Source organism: Glycine max, chromosome 14 (genome assembly GCF_000004515.6).
Source record: "Glycine max cultivar Williams 82 chromosome 14, Glycine_max_v4.0, whole genome shotgun sequence".
NCBI lineage: Eukaryota > Viridiplantae > Streptophyta > Magnoliopsida > Fabales > Fabaceae > Glycine > Glycine max.
This window is the reverse complement of record NC_038250.2, coordinates 20130186-20152833: the sequence shown is the minus strand read 5'-3', so window position 1 is coordinate 20152833 and position 22648 is coordinate 20130186. Positions and strand designations below refer to the sequence as shown.

The following is a 22648-nucleotide window of genomic DNA, read 5'->3' as shown; positions in this document are numbered from 1 at the left end:
CTAGAGCTTAGCTACACCCCCCCTAAAATAGCTAAGCTCACCCCTATGTCAAAATACATAAAAATACAAAAAAAGTCTCTACTACAAAGACTACTCAAAATGCCCTAAAATATAAGGCTAAAACCCTATATTACTAGAATGGCCAAAATACAAGCCCAAAAAGAAGAAAAAACCTATTCTAATATTTACAAAGAAGAGTGGACCCAACCTTGGCCCATGGGCTCAAAAAATCTACCCTTAGGTTCATGAGAACCCCAGGGCCTTCTTTAGCAGCTCTAGCCCAATCCTCTTGGAGTCTTCTATCCAATACTTGGGGGTAGAATTGCATCAGCTCTACAGTCTATGCACATCCTCCAAGTTTCGTCTTTCTTCGACACTAGAATAACCGGGATGACACACAGACTCTAGCTTTCTTGCACCCACACCTTCTGCATGAGGTCTTGCACTTGTTTCTTAATCTCCTCAGTCTCTTGGGGATTGCTTTTGTAAGATGAGCTATTAGGCAATGAAGCTCCTGGAAGGATGTCAATTTGATGTTCTATGCCTCTTGAAGGTTGCAATCCATAAGGAATCTCCTTGTGAAAGACATCTTTAAATTCTTGCAATAAGAGTTCAACACTAGGAGAAAAAGAAATAGTTAACTCATTAGAATTATTAGCAGAAACTTTGTTGTCTTTGCAATACAGTAAATAGAGCGGCTCACGAGCAAGTAACACTTTCCTCACTTCACTCGCCTTTGCTAAACAATTAAATTTTCTCTCATGTGTATCACTCTTCTTTTTCCTATTCCTCTTTGGTGCTTCACTCTTTTCTTTCTCTTGTTCTCTCTTTTCTCTCATTTTGATTTGGTCATCACACACTTCTCTAAGGAATAGAGGTTTAAGAATAATTTTCTGGTCATGGTGCTAGAAAGAAATCTTGTTGGTGAAACCATCATGCATTGCTTTGGTGTCATACTGCCATGGTCTTCCTAACAGTATATAAGTTGCCTCTATTGGAACCATATCACACAACACCCTATCATTGTATCTTCCAATGGTGTGACACACCTCAACCTGCTGAGTCACTTTTACCTCTTCATCTTCACTAAGCCACTGAAGTTTGTATGGCCTAGGATGAGGCTTAGTATCCAAATTCAGTTTGGACACTAACCTGGAACTTGCAACATTGGTACAGCTTCCTCCATTAACAATTAAAGAGCAAAGCTTACCATTAATTATACATCTAGTGTGGAAAATATTTTCTCTTTGGGTGTCATCCAGTGGCTGCATCTAACTTCCCAAGAGCCTTCTCACCATTAGCATATCACCTTGCATAGCTTCCTCCTCAAGCTCTTCTTCCACTTCTTCTTCTTCACTGATTTCAAATTCACCGGTGATTTCTCCATCTGCCTTCATGATCATGGTCCTCCTGGTTGGACATTCAGAAGCAATATGTCCACTACCTAAGCATTTGAAGCATTTAATGTTTTTGGTAGCAATGTTGGATGATGAGGCAGAATTATGCTTGGTTCCAGCACTGGACGCTGCTGACTTTTCATGTGGAGACTGTATTGATGGACTGGATGAGTTGCCTCCCTTCTTCTTGAATTTGTTGGTCTAGTTCTAGTTGAAAGTGTTGGATGAGTTCCTTCTTGCTGCACTTTTCCTCTTCAGCTATTGTTCAACCCGGACTGCCTTATGCAGCAAGTAATCCAATTCCACATACTTCGGTAATTCAACAACATCTTTAATGTCAGGATTTAGGCCACTTAGAAAATGAGCCATCGTGTCCTCAGTTTCCTCTTCAATGTTGGCCCTTACTAGTGCCATCTCCATCTCTTTGTAGTACGTCTCCACAATCATACTTCCTAGGGACAGCCTCTGGAGTTTCTGTCGCATGGTTCTACTGTAGCTAGTTGGAACATACCTTTTTCGCATAACCCTTTTCATCTCAGTCCATGTATCTATCTCCCGCCCTTCCTCTCTCATCATCTTTCTTTGATTTTTATTCCTCCAAACAAGGGCATAGTCTGAGAATTCTGTTGCTGCTAACTTCACTTTTTGCTCTTCAGTATAATCATTGTAGGAGAATATGTGCTCAATTTTCATCTCCTAATCAAGGTAGGCGTCTGGATTACTCCTGCCTTTGAAAGGAGGTACATTGAGTTTTACTCCCTCAATTTTGTTCTGCCCCTCCATTCTGTTTTGCCTAGGTCCATCATTGCCCCCCTGTACCCACCATAATGTCTTCCAGCATTCTGATTCAGTTAGTTCTCCAATCCTTCAATTCGTCCATAGAGCTCTTCATTGTTACGGTTCAGCAAACATTGCATCTGTGTAGTCATCATGTCCAGTAACGAACGCTGAGATTCGTCTAGTTGATGATATTCACCACCACTGTCACCAGCTCCTGCCATAATTAAGGAACAGAAAAATTTGCAGTAATTTAAATAAAGGTTTCAGGATCTCACCACACTCTACTCATGTGTTTCTTTCTTTGATGGAAGCACATTTCGTGTTTGATGCTCTCAATATAGGCTTTTGTGTGATGTTTTTACTCTTGCCTTTTACCACTCACTCCCTCTTAAGTTCCTAGATAAATCAAATTGGACGCAAGGTAATATGAATTCATAAGATTTGAAAGGATGTTATGAATTTTAAGATTTTAAAGGAATCCATGAATTTTTAAATCATTCAAAATTGTAGATAAATATCTCTGAATTTTGCTAACCTAACACCTTAAAATAAAACCCATCATATACAAAGAATCCTAAACTTGTTACATAACAAATCAATTTCCCCTAGCATATTTATAAGCACAATAGGTTCATTCTCCTTCAATCATCAATCATGTTAATTATATAAAAACTATATACCACAATATCTACCAGTAGTATGGATACTTGTAGTCATTTCCACAATAACAATCCCACCAAACAAAAAACATGTCCAACAATTGTTTCAAACCTCATTTATATATTTATCCACTTATACATGAATCAACTTCTCACTTCATTAAAACTATATATTCTCATGTTCATATATATTCACGTTCGTTTATATGCATAAGGACATAGTCAAGATGTCATCCCAAATTCAGAGAATTGAGAAAATCTCTCATATCATACTTCCAAGGCATGTTAACCACTGGTCGAAAGAGTTAAAAAAATTATGAATGTTTACCACTTTCAACAAAAAGACAGAGGATTATGTACGATGAGAAAAGAAAAGAAAGAAAGAAAGTCTCATGAAATATTAAGGGTTTGAGCAAGATTGTTTAATGTGTATTTTTTCATAAAAAGTTATGAAATCCATTAAAATTCATCATAAGAAAGAATCCATTGAAATTTTTATACTTTTAAATAGCATAAGATTTTATTTTTTTAAAAGTTGTAAAAAATCTTAATTGAATACTAACAAACTTTATTGAATTTCTTAAAAGAATCCTAATAGTCTTGATTGAATACCACAAGACTTATTTCTATTATTTAATTTTTTTTATTAAATACCTCAAAAAATTATTAAATTTTTTTTAAAAAAATCCTTTAAAATCCTAATTGAATACATCCCTTAAACAAGTGACGTTGCAAGTTGATTCCACTGCTGTTGTCAATAACATTTCTAAAGATATTTGGGAAATGCTAGGGGATGGAGATTGATTAAGGAGAAAAAAAGTCTTCTTTCCTTGGATTGGCTGGTTCAGGTTTTGCATGTGTTAAACTCACTTAAATGCAAAGTTTGAAAACACGAACTGATCCGGCCTGTCTGATCGGTCGAATTGCGACCCAGTGGCTGGATCAGGTCGAGCCTGTTGCTAGATCGGGCTTGCTTTCAACCCAGAGAGACCCGAAGTGACTCAACCGGGTCTATGGTCGAATCGGTGACCCGTCGACCCAGACCGGGTCATTTATCTTTCTTTTTTTTCCTTTATGGAGTGCAAAATGACATCGTTTTGATTTCTAGGTTTTTGATTTTAGAAAGTTTCTCTCTTTGTTGCAGGCTCACAGCTTCTCTCGCAATCACAGCTTCTCTCATGGCGTCGTCCTCTATCTTCTAGCATTCGTCATCTTCTTGTTCTCGCTTCATCACAGCTTCTCTCGTAGCTTTTAGGTTCCTTTCTCTCACAGCTTCTCTCATGACTTCATTGTCCATGCTCTCTCGTCTAGCGTCCGACTTCCCAAAGGTATAATCCTTCTCAAAACTGCATTTGCTTCTTCTCTCTCGTCAAAGCAAAGATTGTTGTCACATGTTTTAAGGCAAATATGGATTTAGGTTTTTTTTCATTTTGTTCTTTCATATTTTTCCAATGTTTGTGATTGTGTGTGACTGTGCATGTGGTTTGGTAGGTTTGCCTGAGAGAACTTAAGTGTGGGTAACGTGCATCACAAAGAGGTGGATATTGTGGTCATTATGGTGGTTGCCAGCCACAACCCCTTAAAACTGCAAAATTTGTGAAGTTGTTCATCATGCAGTGATGTGATTAGTTGTTCAATACGATTGTGTAGGTCAATTTTTCCTTGTTGGGGAAAAATGTTTGCCACTTTACTATGCTTGAGGAACTCAAGCTTGCAATTTAATTAGAAATGAATTCTTATGCAGACTTCTTTTTAGTATTTCTACCGCATAACATGGCAGATATGCTGTCACTATAATTTCAAACCTTTAATTTTGTATTTATACTGTATAACTTTTATGAAACAGGCCACTAACAATGTCTTTTGCCGTACATTATCCAATTCATTCCAACACTAGGACATTCATTCAAATATGATTTATGTGTTCTTATAAAAAAATGATTTATTTGATCTGTAAGGACATTTTGAAGCACTAAGCCACTAACTACTTTTTTTTACTTCAAAATTACTATTACTCGTTTAATAGTCCGTGCTATTTTCATGAGGTCCCTAATGTCAGTGGTATTCTAATAAAATGAAAAAAAAAATCTCTTTATCTTCTTATGAATTGTCAATGAAACCCATATAATGTTTGAAGGGATTATAGGTTGTCAATATAATGTTGTAGGATATGTTATAAAAGGATTGGAGGAACTACTATAGTTATTTTGGTACAACTGCAGGTAGTGGACAATTTTTTGTTTATGTATTTTGCAAATGGGTTTGGTACCCTTATCTAATGTATAACATTTGGCATGTGAATGTATCGTAGTTAATTATGTGTAAGAAAATTAATTTTTTTTATTGTAAATTGAGTCACGTGAGTCAACTAATGATGCACCGAATTGATCACTGACCTAATAATCTAGTGATATGACTGGATTAGTTATACAATGTTATGAGCCTGTATTGATAACAAACTTAAGAATACTCTATATACAATATTATGAACCTACCTAGCTTATATAGTATGTAATAATTATTGGTTAGGAGTAACTAACTCAACTAATTCCCTGCATTTAATCTTTGAATTATTTCAAACAACATGTTTATGAGAAAGGTTATGCGTGCGACGATGCCTTAGCCAATATGGCGTGTGAAATGTAACATGCTAATATTGTTATTTTTTTTAGCAAGTTCCTAGCAGCTTATGCTATCTGATGCTTTCCTGGGAGTCTCCCTTCCTAAAATTGTTCTTGTGTAATTTTTTGTTTTTTGGCTTAGGTCTAGTCTATTTAAAAAAATATCCAGAAAAAAAATATAACTATTTATTTTTATTAAAAAATCTTTTTGAGTTTAAACACTCTTAAAAAAACAAATAAAATTTAAACAAATGTGCGTGACAGATATCAATTTTCCCATATTATTCACAGAAAGGAAAAAAGGGCCCTATAAAACTAAACGCTCCCCTTCTCGAAGAGGCCGCTCGCTCTCTAGGGTTTTTCTTTTTCTCTTCTCACTGCATCGCTTCAGGTTCAGATCTCTCTTCTCAGTTTCCGATTTTCCTTTTTACTTCGCTTTCAACCCCCTCCTTTTCAATTTCCCCAATCTTTTGAAATCTTTCTTCGAACCCTAAAAACATCTGTCCCCGATTTTCGTTTCCCCTTTGCAAGTTCACCGTTTAAATTTAATTAATTTTCTTAATTTTCAGGTTCTTCTGAAAAGATGTCTCGCGTGTATGTTGGTAACTTGGATTCACGAGTCACCGAGAGAGATCTCGAAGACGAATTCCGCGTTTTCGGAGTTATTCGGAGGTAAATTAACACGCTTTAATATTTTACCCTCTCAATTTCGTTGTGGATACTTCTATTTCTCTGTTTTGGTTGCTATGATTTTTGTTTGGTTTTGCTGATTAGGTTTATTTTGAAAAGAATATTGATTTTGTGTTAAATGGATATTTTGTTGAAGACTCATTAAATTTTTCCCCTCAAATTTGTTTTGGACACTTCAATTTCTCAGTTCTTTGTTGAAGGGATTTTTCTTCTTTTTTAAAAAAGCTGATTTTGTGTTTAATAGATACTATGTTAAAGACGCTTAAAATTTTCCCCTCAATTTTGTTTTGGACACTTCAATTTCTCAGTTTTGTTGCTGTGATTTTATTTTTTGTTTTGTTCTACTATTAGGTTTATTTTGAAAAAAAATGATTTTGTGTTTAATGGGTACTATGTTATGTTTGCAGTGTTTGGGTTGCACGTAGACCACCTGGTTATGCTTTTATTGACTTTGATGACCGCAGAGACGCACAGGATGCTATCCGTGAATTGGATGGTATGTTCAGAAGAATTATGTTGTTGGAATGTAATAGAATTAAAATCAAAATTAAATGTGCATAGATATGTTTATTTACAACATTCTTCTTATCTGCTAATGTATTATTGTTTTTCCCCCATGTTTTTTTCCGGTTGATATGTTGAAGGGTTTTCCTCAACTAGCTAGTTAAGTCTTCTTTTTGGCCTATGGGGCAAGCAGATGCTGCTCTCTCTTTCTTCTACTTCTGCCTTGGCCTGCAGTAATGGTTTTTTCTTGGTTGTGTCTTCGTCAAAGTCTGCTGCTTTGTACAGTTTGACTACTTCTACTACTACTGCATGTAAAGAGAATTAAGAATGTGAACACAGGGGATTTGCACTGCTATCGCGAGCTACACTTCTGTTGCATAATGGGTTTGTTTTATGAGATATGTGCTTCTACACTTAACCTATGGGGACCATGTGCGTGCTGCCTCTGTGCTGTATATGTTCCCTGTGGGCAATTTGTGTGCTCCAATAAGTTGTTAGCGACCAATGAACTTCTGAAAATATTATGGTAACACAATCATTGCTTTACTGAATGAACAACTATTGCCTGGATATGCCTTTATGATGATACTGTATGCCCGTGAATAGTGCTGTATTTTAATTCATGCATTATTTTTTTTCCTTCCACTTGGAATTGAAACCATCAAGAGGATCGTAGTCTACAAGGATTTGTTGCAAATTTTGTTCTTGATATACTCATGATGTCATTTGATCTGGATAGCATGCCTAGTGCAATAAGGTTTGGTTATTGTTATTGCAGTAGTACTATTTTCTCAGTGCTTATTTCAAGTGCATATTATCTGCATTTATTGTGAAACAAGTGATCCACATATCTAATTATAAATTTGTTAACACAAGCTAATCTGGGCTTTTCTTAATTGTTTCATGTTATTGATTACTGATATTTCTCTTAATCCTTACTGGGATGGCTTCCTTAAAGTTTAATGTGTTTGCAGGGTTGTGGTGCAACGCCACCAATGTTTCCTGTTTAATATCTATCTGTCTTTAAGCTAATGGCAATGTGATGTATTTTTGGTTGAAATTGTTTCTCTTTTAGGGTTTAAACTTTAAACTTTACTGAATACAGCTGCTGCTTTCATACAATTTAGTGTAGAAAGCGTAGCTACTTGGATTACTATTAGTTTTGTGTCACTTTTTTATTTATTGGGCCTTTTCATTTCTATTCTATGGAGCAGGCAAGAATGGTTGGAGGGTTGAGCTTTCTCACAACTCTAGAGGTGGAGGTGGTGGTCGTGGTGGTCGCTCTGGTGGTTCTGATTTGAAATGTTACGAGTGTGGTGAACCTGGTCATTTTGCTCGTGAATGCCGCATGCGTGGTGGTTCAGGAAGACGCCGTAGCCGTAGTCCGCCCAGATTCCGTAGGAGCCCAAGTTATGGGCGAAGGTCAGATTGCTTTCCTTTATTCTTTTGATCCTATGTGGGCATTTGTATTTTTAGTATTTTCCTGAAGATTATTTTATATTTTATTTGTCTTTAATGATATGTAGTGAAAATTGTTTGTTGATCCACCTACTTTCATAACAAATGTGATTTGTGGTTTGAAATTTAACTTTTTGTTGCCTGTAATTATAAGTAGGTGAACATTTGAAAATATGTTAATATTTTGTTTTTAAGAATTTTGCTATTCCATGACAAAATAGTACTTTATCATCTATCTTGTAATTAAAGGGTTGGGCGTGTTTGTAGGTTGAAATAATAGTTTATCTTATAAATCTTTATGTTCTTTTCTCACCTTTCTTATGTATGACTAGGAGTTACAGTCCTCGTGGGCGGTCCCCTAGGCACCGCAGTTTGTCACCTCGTGGACGTAGCTACAGCAGGTCTCCTCCTTATCGTGGGCGTGAGGAGGTTCCTTATGCTAATGGGTAGGTTTCTTCTGTCTGGAATTATGTTCACCTTCAATTATATTATTATTTGGTCAAATATGTTTTTTTTTCTAGGTTATTTTTTATCACTGGGCTAGACCTGATTTTTAAATATGCATTTTATTCTATTATGTTGTAAAATGTTTCGCTTAGTTAATTTTTTGTTTGAAAAGATTATTTTTGGAGAGCTAAGCCTACTTAATTTGTGTTCAAGGAAAGAATACTGTTTTTTACTTTGAAGTGCCAAAAGGGCATCATCTTGCTTTGGATCCCCTGTTCATATGTGACACTGTACTTTGTGTGATATATTTAAAATGTCTCTGTAGCAAAGGACGGAAGAATATTAGGCATGATGAGTGATGACTGGAGTAGGTAGGATCTGAATTGTTTTTTCTTTTTCTTTTAAAGGCATCCTACATGCCACATCATTTCCTTTTTGCTTGAGTTTACAAGTTATTAGTTCTGCTATCAATATTCATTTTTGCGTGTTTGTACTGACATGTGATGCTCTTCTAAAAATATGCAGAAATGGCCTTAGGGAACGACGCAGAAGCAGAAGTTGATTTTGAGAGTTTGGTATTGGGTATCTGTGATTGTTAAGAGAATAGTGAGATTTTGTTAATTTAGTGGTGCTTTGACTGAAGTATGAGTCTGTTTTGTTGGGCAAGGCCCTGAGTTTCTACTCTTGGATTGGAATAGTTAGTTTATTTTATGTCTCAGCTTGTGTTGAATTTATCTTTGCTTGTAGTTTCATTGCAGGTAATGATCTTGTTAAGGTTGTTGTTACTAGTTTGTTAAATATAGTTCCAGATCTTTCTGCACTACATTAATATGCTTTCCTTCTCTGTTGAGATTTCTTCTGGTACTGTTTCATTGGTTTTGTGCTTCATTCACTGGGATGTAGTCCCCGGCTGCCCTTCTTTGGGTTATAGCTGGCAACATGCTCCTCGGTTTCATTGGCTCTCACTGCCTGTGGTGTGTAGGTGCACGAATTCTATTGGCATTTATTTATTTTTTTCAACTTGTAAGGAGTTAATAAACTGCATCAAATATTTCTGGGAGGTACTTATATCTGTTCTACTGGAATTGAACTTTTGAACTTTTCTACGACATGTGATTTTAAATGTAGAACTCAAAGGGGAAATGATTTTCTTAATAGATAAGTGAAAAGTTGATTTGGTGACTTATAGATTGTAATTCCTATGTTTTTTTAAAAAGCATTGAAAATTATTGTCTCCCCTTGCTGGCAATAATACTTAAAAATGAAAGAACTGCTTAATTTTATACTTGGAAAAAATACACATCTTCATTATATTTTCTGTATTGATGAACAAGAGGGGGATAGTCTTTTTTTGTTGAGGTCCATTCTAAAATCTCAAATAGATTGTTAGTTTTCTTTGTATAAAATATCGGTTTGTACTGAACAATGCTCCAGACCAAGTTTCAAAATTCATTATGAAGGAATCTCAAAACGGCTCAATGCTCTGACGACTTCTAGCATGCCATAGGAGAAAAAGTCTTGCACGGTGCCAAAGGATTATGAGCTGTTGGATTTCAGATTGAAATAAGGAATGGGTGGGGTTTATTGTGTATTTGTTGTTTGGAGAGAATTTTAGAAAATGTGGGTCTCGTTTAAATAGAGAACACATAATAGGCCGTCAAAAAGATCAAAATGAATATGTTATATTGTTGACAGGTCACTTAAACATGGGTAAAATTGAAATTAAAATTGAAATTTCAAAAAAATTATTGAATGTAAAAACTGGAAAGAAAAAGAGAACATAAGGAGAAGTATTGAGCAAAATGTTCACATCTTCAATGTAGCATTGGGTTCCATCTCTGTGCAGATTAAATAAGTTTCATTTTGCATACTACCTTTCTTTTCCTTTTGCCTCATTAGACCTGCAACGCCCATTCCTTTCTACCTAGTCCCCGTTGATTTTGGACGCCTGATGCCTGATTATGATTGATATTTGTTATGTTTTTTTTAGGTTTTATTTTACCTTGGATGAAGCACGAAAATGTATTGGATTCAATTTTTGGTTTTTTTCTCCTTTGGTTGTATTAGGGTTTATTTTGTCTTCGTGAAGTACATGAATACATTGAATCCAATTTTTTCCGTTTATCCCCTTTGGTTGTGTTACCTTTTTGTTGCCTAGTTGTTTCGCTAGCTAGTGACACACGATGGCACGATAGTAGAAGTGGAGATGAGTTTTTCTTTTGTGGTTTGCTGTTTGATTGTGATGAACTTCCATTGTCATATGCTCTTCTGATGACAATATTACATCAAATTATGTGGAAGAGCAAAAAAAATATTTAATTAAATTTAATTACATTTTTGGATATTCAAATTATTGTTCTTCAGCACAATTTGATGTAGTATCGCATCAGAAAAATATCGATAATGGAAGCCTATCACAATCGGATAACAAATCACAAAGGGAAAACTGATCTCCATTTTTACTATCCTGCCATAGTTTGTCACAAGCGAAACAATTGGACAACGAAAAGGTAACACAACCGAAAGGGATAAATGGGAAAAATTGGATCTAATGCCTTCTCGTACTTCACCTAAGACAAAATAAACCCTAACACGATCAAATGGGATAAATACCAATAATTGGATCCAATGCATTCCCATGCTTCATCTAAGATAAAATAAAACCTAAAACAAACACAATGAATATCAATCATAATCAAGCGTCCAAAATCAATTGGGACTATGTAGAAAGGAACTGGTGTTGCAGGTCTGATGAGGCAAAAGAAAAAGGAAGGCAACATGTAAAATGAAAATTATTTAGTTTGTACAGAGATGGAATCCAATACTACATTTGAAGATGTGGATTTTTTATTTCCACGTGTGTAAAAAACTTTACCAATTCTTTATGTTAAAAATCCAATTTTCTTTTCCACATGTTACCTATTTAAACAAGATCCTCATTTTTTGAAAATTTTCTCCAAACAACAAATACACAATAAACCCCATTCATTCCTTATTTTGAACTTAAATCCAACAACTCAGAATCCTTTGGCACCATGCAAGACTTGTTCTCCTATGGCATGCTAGAAGTCATCTAGTGTTCCAAGTCATCTAAGTTTTGGTAGTTGGATTGTAATCGGTTGTGATGGATTTGAATTGTGATGAACGAGGCATCTATTTGTGCACTCTAATGCATGATCAATCAATAGCTTCTAGTTCTTTTTGGCCATTTCAAGTTTTCAGGAAATATATGCGACGATCGACTATTTTATTACAATTGAGTCTTGATGTGTAACATCCAAGTAAAGTTGTAAATATTGCATCACTTATTTATGAAGAATTAAAAGACAACCACAATTGGATCAATCCAAATATTATAAACTAACGAATGATGTGCTTTACATGGTAGAACTATTGAAAATTAGAGAAAGTAGATTAAATAATTCTTTGCATATAGTTCGCATAGTTCTGCAATGTCAAGCACATCATTCGTTGGTCCTTCAAATGATCCTTTGATGCTCCTTTTTATTTCAAAAAACAAGATAAACTAGAGATATTAGGCATCCAAATAAAATGCATCAAGATAGCCTTCGAAAAGCCCAATTAAAAATCAAAATAAGCATATTAATGATCTGGAAAAAATAATATTGTTAATTAAAAATTATTTTCAATGAATACTAAAAAAATATTATTGTTCATACAGACATGATCAGACAAAGAGAAGGATTGATCGTTAAAAGAACATTTTGATTATGCCTTATTTTCCTTGATTCTAAAAGATGTAGTTTTTCCTTTATATATTTTTCAAATGATAAGTCCAAAATCTTGTAAGAGCAAACTTGACATAATTTAAAAGCAATATAAATCGTCAAGGGAGTCTAGTTCAATTGGTTGAGCAAAGGTGCGTGAGTTGTTATAAATCTCCTGTCACTTTCTTTAATTTTCATAGATAAAAAATAATCCTATTGGTTCACATTTTCCCAAAATTAAAAGGTTTATAAATAAAGACTGGTTGCAATCAATAAACAAATTATTCTTCTAATAATATTTTTTTAGAAGAAAAATAATTTAGTTATGCTCACTTTTACACTTCACCTAATAGGAAACAATGACAACCATAGTTAATCCCTATTCAATAGGGAAACATTTACCCATATTTGTTTTAAAGGTTTAAGATTCTCCATCACTCAGTAGTTGCAAAGGTTTCCAATAAAATTAAGGTGTGGGAAACATTATTAAGATGTTGAGAAATAACACCATTGTGACAGTCTAAAATCTAGGTTTTTAATTATATTTTAATTACCTTTTATTTATCTTTATAAACAAGGGAGTTCAAAGTCTTTTTCATAAATGTTGTAATAGAAAATGAAAAGATAGGATAAATTTTTCATTGAAATAAAACATTTGATGAAGGCTCTCAACCCTTTTTCTTTTCAATGAGAGCTATCAACTTGAAAAGAAAATAATCTATTTTCAAAATCATATGCAATATATGTATTTACAAAATGTTGTTTCATTTAAAGCCACAAGTTGATGTACATAATAAATAGTTAATGTTCAAGCATAATACCTTACATCTTCATGTGTGTGTGTGTTTATATATATATACATATATATATATATATATATATATATATATATATATATATATATATATATATATATATATATATTTGAGATGAGCTTCCGTTACTACCAAACATAAGTAAATAAGTATGAAAGGTAAATAGTAAGTAAATAGGATGACTGAACACATATAAAAGTTTCTGAAACCTAGATTTATTTGAATCAATACACCAAAGTGGAAAACCTAAGTCTTAGAGTAGTCATCTATCCAAGTCTTGCGTAATAACCACGCCATCAAGAAAGTACATGTCTGATGAAAGTGAACCCACCAATGAGAACTCGATGAAGAACTCTTAGAGAGATCCTTCTATACTTGAAGATGCTAACCCATAAGTGAAGATATATCTTGATACTCATCATTTGAACTTGAAAATTTTGGTGTAAGGGGTGAGTACTCCATCTGTTTCAAAAACACAAATACAGACATTAAGTTCTACATGTAACCTAACAATCACCACATGTGGTTTACTAGCATACATCACTCACAACATCCTATTCTGCATTCTACTCTCACATTGTTACTATCTTTGGCCCAACACTATCACTAAGCCTCCTAGGCCTTTATGATCTTATGCAACATATGGATGATGATTGAGAGGGCACATCACATGCCGGTACAGAACATGACGCTCTCACCAACCATGGATACAACTCTGCTCTAGTCAGGAATGCCAAGTGAGGCCCATGAGTCCCCTAATCTAACCAGAGAATGCCCTTAGTTGGGTTATTACCACTCAACATTCCCCAGGTTCCTTTGAATCGGACTATTTCCTAGTGCACCTACTGTGTGTCATCCACCCCCACTTAACAAATCCCTACTCATTCTTCATGATGAGAAGCATGAATGACGATCGAATTGGTACTTGTGAATAAACATTAGAGAGTGTATTACTACTGAGTATAGGGTCATGCCCCAACTCCCAACACAACAATCTCTCTAATTCTAATATAATCTCGTTACTTCATTTGTTTGTTCCTTTCTCATAGTGTGAGCCATCTTCATGGGATCTTCTACTGCAAGCATCTGCCAACGTGCACACACACACAAGCATAACAAGAAAGGAAGGAAAATTAATCTTCTTCCCTCCCTAGGCTCCTAATCAATATGACCTTTTAATTGGACAAGACCACTTTACAAAATCACACCACCACATAACCAATCACTATAATGATTGCAAGACATTCAAAATAAATTTCGCTAAGGGTCGAAAACCCTTGAACCCAATCCCAAAGCACAACAATTTAGAATAAATCATATTCATAACATGCAATATGCCTTGCCAAGTGGTCACGCGCGGTCTTACAACATTCAACATAACAATTTTCCACAATTCCAAATAAATAAATCTCAATCAAATAAAAAATTCAATCCATAACTCACATCATTTATTCCATGCATGTTCTGCATAGTCATTTGCCTCACAAGTTCTTCGAGGGAAGGTTGTGGAGGGGCCTTAACTGTTGGCTGTTTCAGGGGTCTTTGCTGTTGTTGGATTGGTGGAGGAATGTATGGTCTGCTTGGGCCAGCAGCATTTTGGAAGGAAGGAGCAGGCTGCTGTTGTTGTTGCTGAGGGCTGGACCATCTGAGGTTAGGGTGATTCCTCCCTCCAGGGTTGTATCTGTTGCTGGAGAGGTCATAATTGTTCTGCTGTGGTTGATTTTGCTGCTGAGGTTGAGGAGGTCTATTGTAAATATTTGCAGCATAAGCTTCAGGCTGCTCAATTGCTCCAGGTTGCTACATGGAAGGGCAAAGGTCTGTATGGTGGTCAGCAGAGGAGCACAAACCACAAACCCTTGCAACAGGTACAGATTTTTGGTTCAAGGCCAGCTGGGTTACCAAGTTAACCAATGCATCCAGTTTGCCTTCAAGCTTCTTAGTTTCAGATGATGCAGCTGAGTTTGTAGCTACCTCATGCACTCCTCTAATGGCTATAGCATCATTTCTGGCGCTAAATTGCTGGGAGTTGGAAGCCATCTTCTCAATTAAATTTCTGGCTTCAGCAGGAGTCATGTCTCCAAGGGCTCCACCACTGGCAGCATCTATCATACTTCTCTCCATATTACTAAGTCCTTCATAAAAATATTGGAGAAGCAGCTGCTCTAAAATTTGATGGTGAGGGCAACTGGCAGCATCTATCATACTTCTCTCCCAGTATTCATACAGGCTCTCTCCACTGAGTTGTCTAATACCTGAGATATCCTTCCTGATGGCTGTGGTCCTGGAAGCAGGGAAAATTTTTTCTAAGAATACTCTCTTAAGGTCATCCCAGCTCGTGATGGACCTTGGAGCAAGGTAATACAGCCAGTCCTTTGCCACTCCCTCTAATGAATGAGGAAAAGCCTTTAGAAATATGTGATCCTCTTGGACATCTGGGGGTTTCATGGTGGAGCAGACAATGTGAAATTCTTTCAAATGTTTGTGCGGGTCTTCACCTGCAAGGCCATGAAACTTTGGAAGCAAATGAATCAGTCCAGTTTTAAGAACATATGGGACATCCTCATCAGGGTATTGGATGCACAAGCTTTCGTAGGTGAAATCAGGTGCAGCCATTTCCCTTAGAGTCCTCTCACGAGGTGGAGGTTGTGCTATGTTCTCAGAATGTGCAAAATCAGAATGCTCAAAATTATAATGCTCAAGATCAGGATGTTCAAAATCACCAATAACAGAATGCACAGATTCACCAGTTATGGAATGCTCAGAATGATCAAAAGGTATAAAATGATGCCTAACTAATCTATGAAATGTCCTATCTATCTCAGGATCAAAGGGTTGTAAGTCAGATGGATTGCCTCTAGTCATACACTACATTCAGCATGCACACAACTAGTTGCCTTGTCATGTAAATAAAGGTGTAGGTTTGAACTACAGCTACCCTCAAATGATATCCAAATGACTTGAAATTTTGTGAGAAACCCTATAAAATGATGAGAAGATAGCACAAAAAATTTCAGACAAAAATTCAAAGTCTAACTATGAAAGCTAAAAATGGTAGGTTAAGAAAAATAAGTGAATAAAACTTGAAAAATAAAAAACTTTTGACAGAATCGCTTTTTTTGGATGATGGAGACCTCAGCCGGCCTATGGCAGGCTGCCACGGTGTAGGAAATTTTTTTCTACCCCAAATGCATATATAATAATTGCGATTCTGATAACCGGAGCAAAAGTTATGGCCGTTTGAAGTTTTGACAAACACAAAATTTGCTAGTTTTTTGGAACTTTCAAATCTGACCAAACTAAAGGCTCTAGCTATTTTTCTCACAAAATATGGATTAAAAGAAGTTACCACAAAAAAATTCAGCCAAAAATAACAACCCTAGCTACTAAAACAAAAAATCTCAAATAATTCAACATGGGTGGTCACTAAAATCCGTCTCTAATTGATTTCTACTACTACTCTATTTTTGCCGCAAGCACATACTAACACCCAAGACTGAAACAGAGGAAATGCTTAATGGAAAAACTGAAATAGAATACCAGGACACTAAACAAAATACCAGGACACTAAACAACACTAACACACATACTAACACAATACTAACAATTAAGCATAAAACACGAAAGGATTAAACACACAACACTAGCTAGCTATTATGAACCTTTGGACACTGCTCCCCGGCAACGGCGCCAAATTTGATCGAGGCCGTACCCGAATCAAATAAACATGAAAATGCAGTAACTAGGAAGTGATCCTAGGTCGTTTCCCAACGAGCAGTAACAAACCAAATGTTCATAATATACTTGCAGTAACAATAACGATTGGGGGGGGGTTGTTTGTTTTGTGATTAAAGAGCAGAACAAGTAAACTGGAATACGAAATTACTAATATTAAAAATGGGTTGTTTCCGTTGATTCAGAAGTCATTCTCTTATCCTGGGTTATGGAGAATTCGTCCCTACCAATCAACCACTTAATCCAACCCTATTTCAATTTACTAAGCGAAAAGCAACTTAGGGTTGTCAATACGTGATTAGGCACCACATACACCAGTTAGCCCTTCGTCCATTAAGCATGAACGCAAGTTAGGCTCAGAGGCACCATATATACTTTCCTAGGTTTTTAGGGTCAAAGAACCTATTTTTGAATCCATAATTCACAAATTCAACTTGCAGTAAACATAGTGTCGCAGACACAAATTTACGAGTTTCATACAAAACACACCAAATCACAACAAAAATGCAATATAGCTTCATAACATCAAGCATGGGTCCTAAGAGATTAAGTACTACTCCCTTACCTCTTTGTTGACACAAGGAAGAAAAGAGATGAGTGTGGGTTGAAGATCTTTGGGCCTCTCCTAGAACTTGGTCATGAAAAATGGAGCAAAGAGGGATGTGAGGATTCTAGTGGATAGAGAAGGGAAGAATGGAGATGAGCATAGGAAAAGGTTGGAAAAACTCAACTAAACCCTTCAAGGACCTTGAGAACCTCAACAATGGAGGAAGAGAGAAGAAAAAAAGAAAAAGAGCTTCATTTTTTCTATGGTCGATGGCCTCTTAATTGGGGGGTGGCGGGGGGGGGGGGGGGGGGGGGCGAATGAAGTTGCTTTCTCCGTTTTATAAATGGAGCCCTAGGTTATGAGGGGCCCCCACATATGGGTCCCCTAGGTTTTATCCTCTCTTTTTCCTTTTCAAACTAAATATACTTAAGGACTTAATCTCTTAATTTGTTCCTAAATAATTTTTACTTCTAAATTGGTTATAAAATAATAGATTCATTTATTAATCTCTTCCATTAGTCTCAACAAAAACTAATTAAAGTGAATGCGAAATTAATTCTTTTATTCCTTAATTTTTTAAACTAATAGTTTCTCACATATAGACATATTAATGCTTAAAACTTTCATGAATTAGTCTAAATCTCTCATGTTAGCCTAATGAAGGATTCCTTTACTTTGACTTTTTAAAAAATAGTTGACATTTGTTTATTGATGATTTGATCAAGGGTTTTTACATCTAAACCACTTATTTCTAGACTCAGAACTTAAATCTAGGTCACTTAACCATTTAATGATGATTCTCTCTTATATTCATGATTGCACTAAGAATAATGTTACCACACTGTATCAAACAAACACAAGTTATTTCTACCCAAAACTTCCCAATCTAAGAAAATTGAGATGTTGCAACCATCCCATAGTATCTCCAATGTCATAAACCAGAAACACCAAAACCTGTCTAGGAAAATTATTTTGAAATAATGGTCATGATCTAAATATCTTAAATTTCCAATTCTTATGATACAACCCACGTTTGTTATACTACTCCTGAAAATACTGGAAAACTTTTTCCTTTTATTTCATATATATGTTATACTTTTAAATTTTAAACTTACTATATTGTCATATTGTATGCCAATGAATTCAAAATCATGGTTTAACACACCCCATCAACCAACAAAAAACAAATACAAATTTGATATGTATTAAGGAACTAACCTCAAATCCATTGAGAAATGACACTTGGAAGCCAATTGAATTAAAGAATAAGACAGACGTATATGAGACCCAACTCAAGTGACTTCCTAACCTGCAATGAAAGACAATAAGCAATAGTTAATGTTTGGTGGATGATAATTAGATTGGATTCTAAGGTGATTCTTTGCTTCAAATCTAGATTGAGTGGTCGAACTAGATGATGAAGTACAGGATAATGATGGTACAACATAGCAATGTTGGGGTGCCTACAAAGACTCCAACGCTCAAGTTAGTCATGAACGAGTAAAGGAGTTAAGCGAGTAGAGTTAGTTTAGAAACATACCAGAAACTTATAAACCAATATTAGGCGGGAAAATCGATTATCCAGTTGGGATGGCCCGAATTGCGTTAGGGGTCATGTTTTCATGACCAAAACAATGGTCACATTTAGCATGTGCACCTTGTTTGTCTAATGCAAGAAGATCACTGATTTGACTAGCTCGAATTGCTCTTGGGTGCCTTAACATGTTGAAGTTCGATCAGTTGGCTTGTGTGAGCTAACATGTTGAGGGTATCTCGGTCTAGGTGACACTGAGATACTACTCCAGAACAATTGGCCTTGATTTGACGACTTCTTTGTAGAAATGGTTGGCTTCTAATGAGTTTGGGTCTAGAAGTCGACCTAGGTTAGCCGACCTCTTGTGAATATCTCGGTCCAAGTGACATCGAGATGTTATTCCATAATAGTTTCCCCCAAGTTGATGACTTCTTTATAGAAGTGGTTGGCTTTTAACAAGTTTGCTTCAAGAAGTCGGCCTGGGTGAGCTGGCCTCTTGTGGATCCTTAGTCTAGGTAACACCGAGATGCTGCTCCAAAATAGTTGTGATGCTCTTAATTTATTAAAGGACTTTTAGGTCTTTTTCGAAAGTAGCGAGCAATTAAAAACTTGAAATATCATAAACATCCTTCAAAGCACATGAGAATACACTTTACTTTTTAAAACTTTCATATTTAAGCACATCGCAAGAACTTCTTAAAGGACTTATAATCTTTAGCTCTGATTTTTAATAAAATATCCATAGGATTAATCAACACTTCATTCAAAACCATATACTTAATTAAACCTTTGGTTCTCACAAAATTTATTAAAACTTGATAAAACCTTAGATTTACATTTCTCAATCCTTCACTAGACAAAGATATCCATAGAAAAAGAAACATCTCATTTTACAATCGCTTAATTTTCATTAATACATATAAACTGCAAAAGGTTTCCTTTAAATAAAGCTCAAATTCCATTATTAACCTACTCTACTATTCAAATATCTATATACATTTGTATCTTTAGAAGGAAATACATAAACACTCGAGTCACTCACAGATGAATAAAGTAAATGCTTACTTTACCCTCTTTTATACAAAAAAAGACTAAGACTCATAGCAGTGACTCTACAAATAACCAACCCTCATATACCCACTCCAAGATCTAGAGGCCTCCTTAGAAGGTCCTTCCCTTACTGATCAAGTCCATCCATGTCCTTGGCGTTATCGTAACCTTTTCATTCCATCATCTACAGTTGAATCGCATCACATGTTCTATATGAAATATGTTGGTTGTATGGGTGAACTTCCATCCTTCACATAAACCACCAAACAAACGACCTTTAAGTCACAGACAACATACCATAGACAAATCACAAAGATATTTGAGACATTCTCTTGTCCCACTCGTTACCCCATTGTAAGTTAATTCAATTTGAATGCTTTTCATGCTCGAGCCTGCTGCCACTAGAACTTTCAAAACCCAGTGGACTTACATTATTTTAAGTTTGATGACTGTTAGGAGTACATCCTTGCCACGACATATGGTAGACTCCAACTGATGATGGCTCACATAATATGTTGAGGTTGTCGAGTTGACTTATGTGATTTAACATCATGACTCAACGTCACACCCCGCAAGACGGTCACGCCATGCGATCATCTCCTAAGTACCATTTTGTGGCATCCTTACTCTGAGGACTAACTCCTCAATGACACCACTGGGATTGTCCTATGGATCAATGTGATTTTTGTCACCATAATATGAGGCGGTGCTTTGAAAAATCACAAATCCTTTTATGATGATCTCCTTTCCAATCACGAGCACAATTGCCTCATCATAGTCATGCCTCTCACAAAGTAAATAATACTATCGACATCCTACATGATCCACACCATCTTCACAATCACATTGTTCATCATTACTGATCACATGCGACCCCATCACGAAGGGTCTCCCTTTACTCAATTCTCACAATTGATAGAAAACAATACATAATCATATACAAACACGTGTTTCCTCAAGCACACCTCCCATCACTAACCCGTTTTGTAACTACACGTTTTATCAAGTCTTATGGATTTCCTTACAATGCTCAAGTTTTATGCTTCATTATGTGAAGGTCCTCCAATCATTGCATAGGTCCTAAGGAATCTCTAAGTCCAAGTATTATTCCATAAGCATTTCCATTTATTTAGTCAAGTTCTTAATTTAAGATTCTCACTCTTTTTAATTAGTAGATTCGCTACTTTTGTAACGAATTTAACAGTCAATCATTATTAATAAACACAAATGTCCTCCTCATAGAATTTATTTGCATCCATGGGTTCTCGGTTCTGTTCCCCACATCATCAATTAATTCAAACCATAAACATGCACACAGAACAAATGCCTAGAGTTTGCACTTTGTAGGTCTTAGATGATAGTTAAATATACAAATAGAATGCTATAGTTAAGGGTATGCACATGATATTAATGTCAGATCATAACGATAAGTGTTCACTATTTAGAGTTGAACATCATTGTTTTGAAATATTTATGGCATAACAGAATAATTGCATTTAAAGCAATTCTAGTCATTAACATTGAATAAAGCACATTGAATAAACAATTAATTCCATAAATATCAAATTAACTTAGAAAATTACCAAATTTTACATTAAGGTTTAGAATCTTATTAGTCACATCATAAAAATTCTCCAAGCCCAAATGTATAAATAATATTTATTTTCTACTAAAAACTAATTCTGTCCAATCACATATTTTCTCTTTTTTGAAATTATTAAAAATACTTAAACAGATCCAAATGATACAAATTATACATCCAAATGTTCATCACAATGGCATGTATAACATATATTTTTTTAATCAAGATCCAACAATCTTGGAAACTATTTATTTTCACCGACGGGAGAGAATTTCAGTTTTCACTCCATAAATAATCAAAAGTAGATTTGTTTTGGTGTGAATAGAGAGGCAAATAATTCCTTAAAAAAAGGCGAAAGATTTTTTAGTTTCTCTCAGAAAAGGTAGAAATTAAACGAAAATAGACAAATTTTATTTGTTTGACCCAATACAAAAAAGAGGAGGCTACCAGCAGAATTTTCTTTCATTTCAAGTGGAGCTCACAGGAGAAATACTATTAGATATGTAAATATAGAAACATTATTATGTGGTTATGATTCTAATAATCATTGGTTATGATCTTACATGGACACCGGAGCAACCTCGCATATGACGGCTAACGGAGGTAATCTCACGTCCTACTTCAATTTGAGTAATAATATTACTGTCGGTAGTGGTCAAAATATTCCTGTAATTGGTTGTGGACATGCATCATTACCAAATTCCCTTCATCCTCTAAAATTACCTAATGTTTTACATGCACCAAAACTCATAAAAAATCTTATCTCTGTTCGTAAATTTACCATAGATAATGATGTGTCAGTTGAATTTGATCCTTTTGGTTTTTCTGTGAAGGATTTTCAGACAGGAATACTGTTAATGAGATGTAACAGTTCTGGTGACCTCTATCCCATTGCCACAAGACCACCTAATACAACCTTGCCACCATCCACCTTTGCCGCGTTATCCACGGAATTATGGCACAACCGTTTAGGACATCCAGGAGCTACTATCTTAAGTTCTCTGCACCGAGACAACTTTCTCCAATGTAATAAGTCTCCGCACAATTATTTTTGTAATTCATGCCCTCTTGGAAAACAAATAAAATTGCCCTTTTATAGCTCTG

At 35.5% G+C, this 22648-nt stretch overlaps 1 protein-coding gene across 4 annotated transcripts; it reads left to right on the top strand.

Annotated features, from left to right (window-relative positions):
• Positions 1-5462: 5462 nt before the first annotated feature.
• On the top strand, positions 5463-9379 carry LOC100796961 (serine/arginine-rich splicing factor RSZ22). 4 transcript variants are annotated; one of them, XM_003544603.5, is made up of 6 exons: positions 5463-5848; positions 6027-6129; positions 6555-6643; positions 7866-8073; positions 8442-8555; positions 9082-9379. In XM_003544603.5, exons 2-6 carry the CDS (start codon positions 6041-6043, stop codon positions 9116-9118), a joined length of 537 nt encoding a protein of 178 aa, XP_003544651.1. In that variant the 5' UTR covers positions 5463-5848; positions 6027-6040; the 3' UTR covers positions 9119-9379. The 4 variants fall into 4 exon arrangements, with proteins under 4 accessions (XP_003544651.1, XP_006596163.1, XP_040864857.1 ...); XM_006596100.3 differs by having other exon boundaries at positions 5526-5848; positions 8451-8555; XM_041008923.1 differs by lacking the exon at positions 9082-9379 and adding an exon at positions 8882-8932 and having other exon boundaries at positions 5556-5848.
• The last annotated feature ends 13269 nt before the right edge of the window (positions 9380-22648 follow it).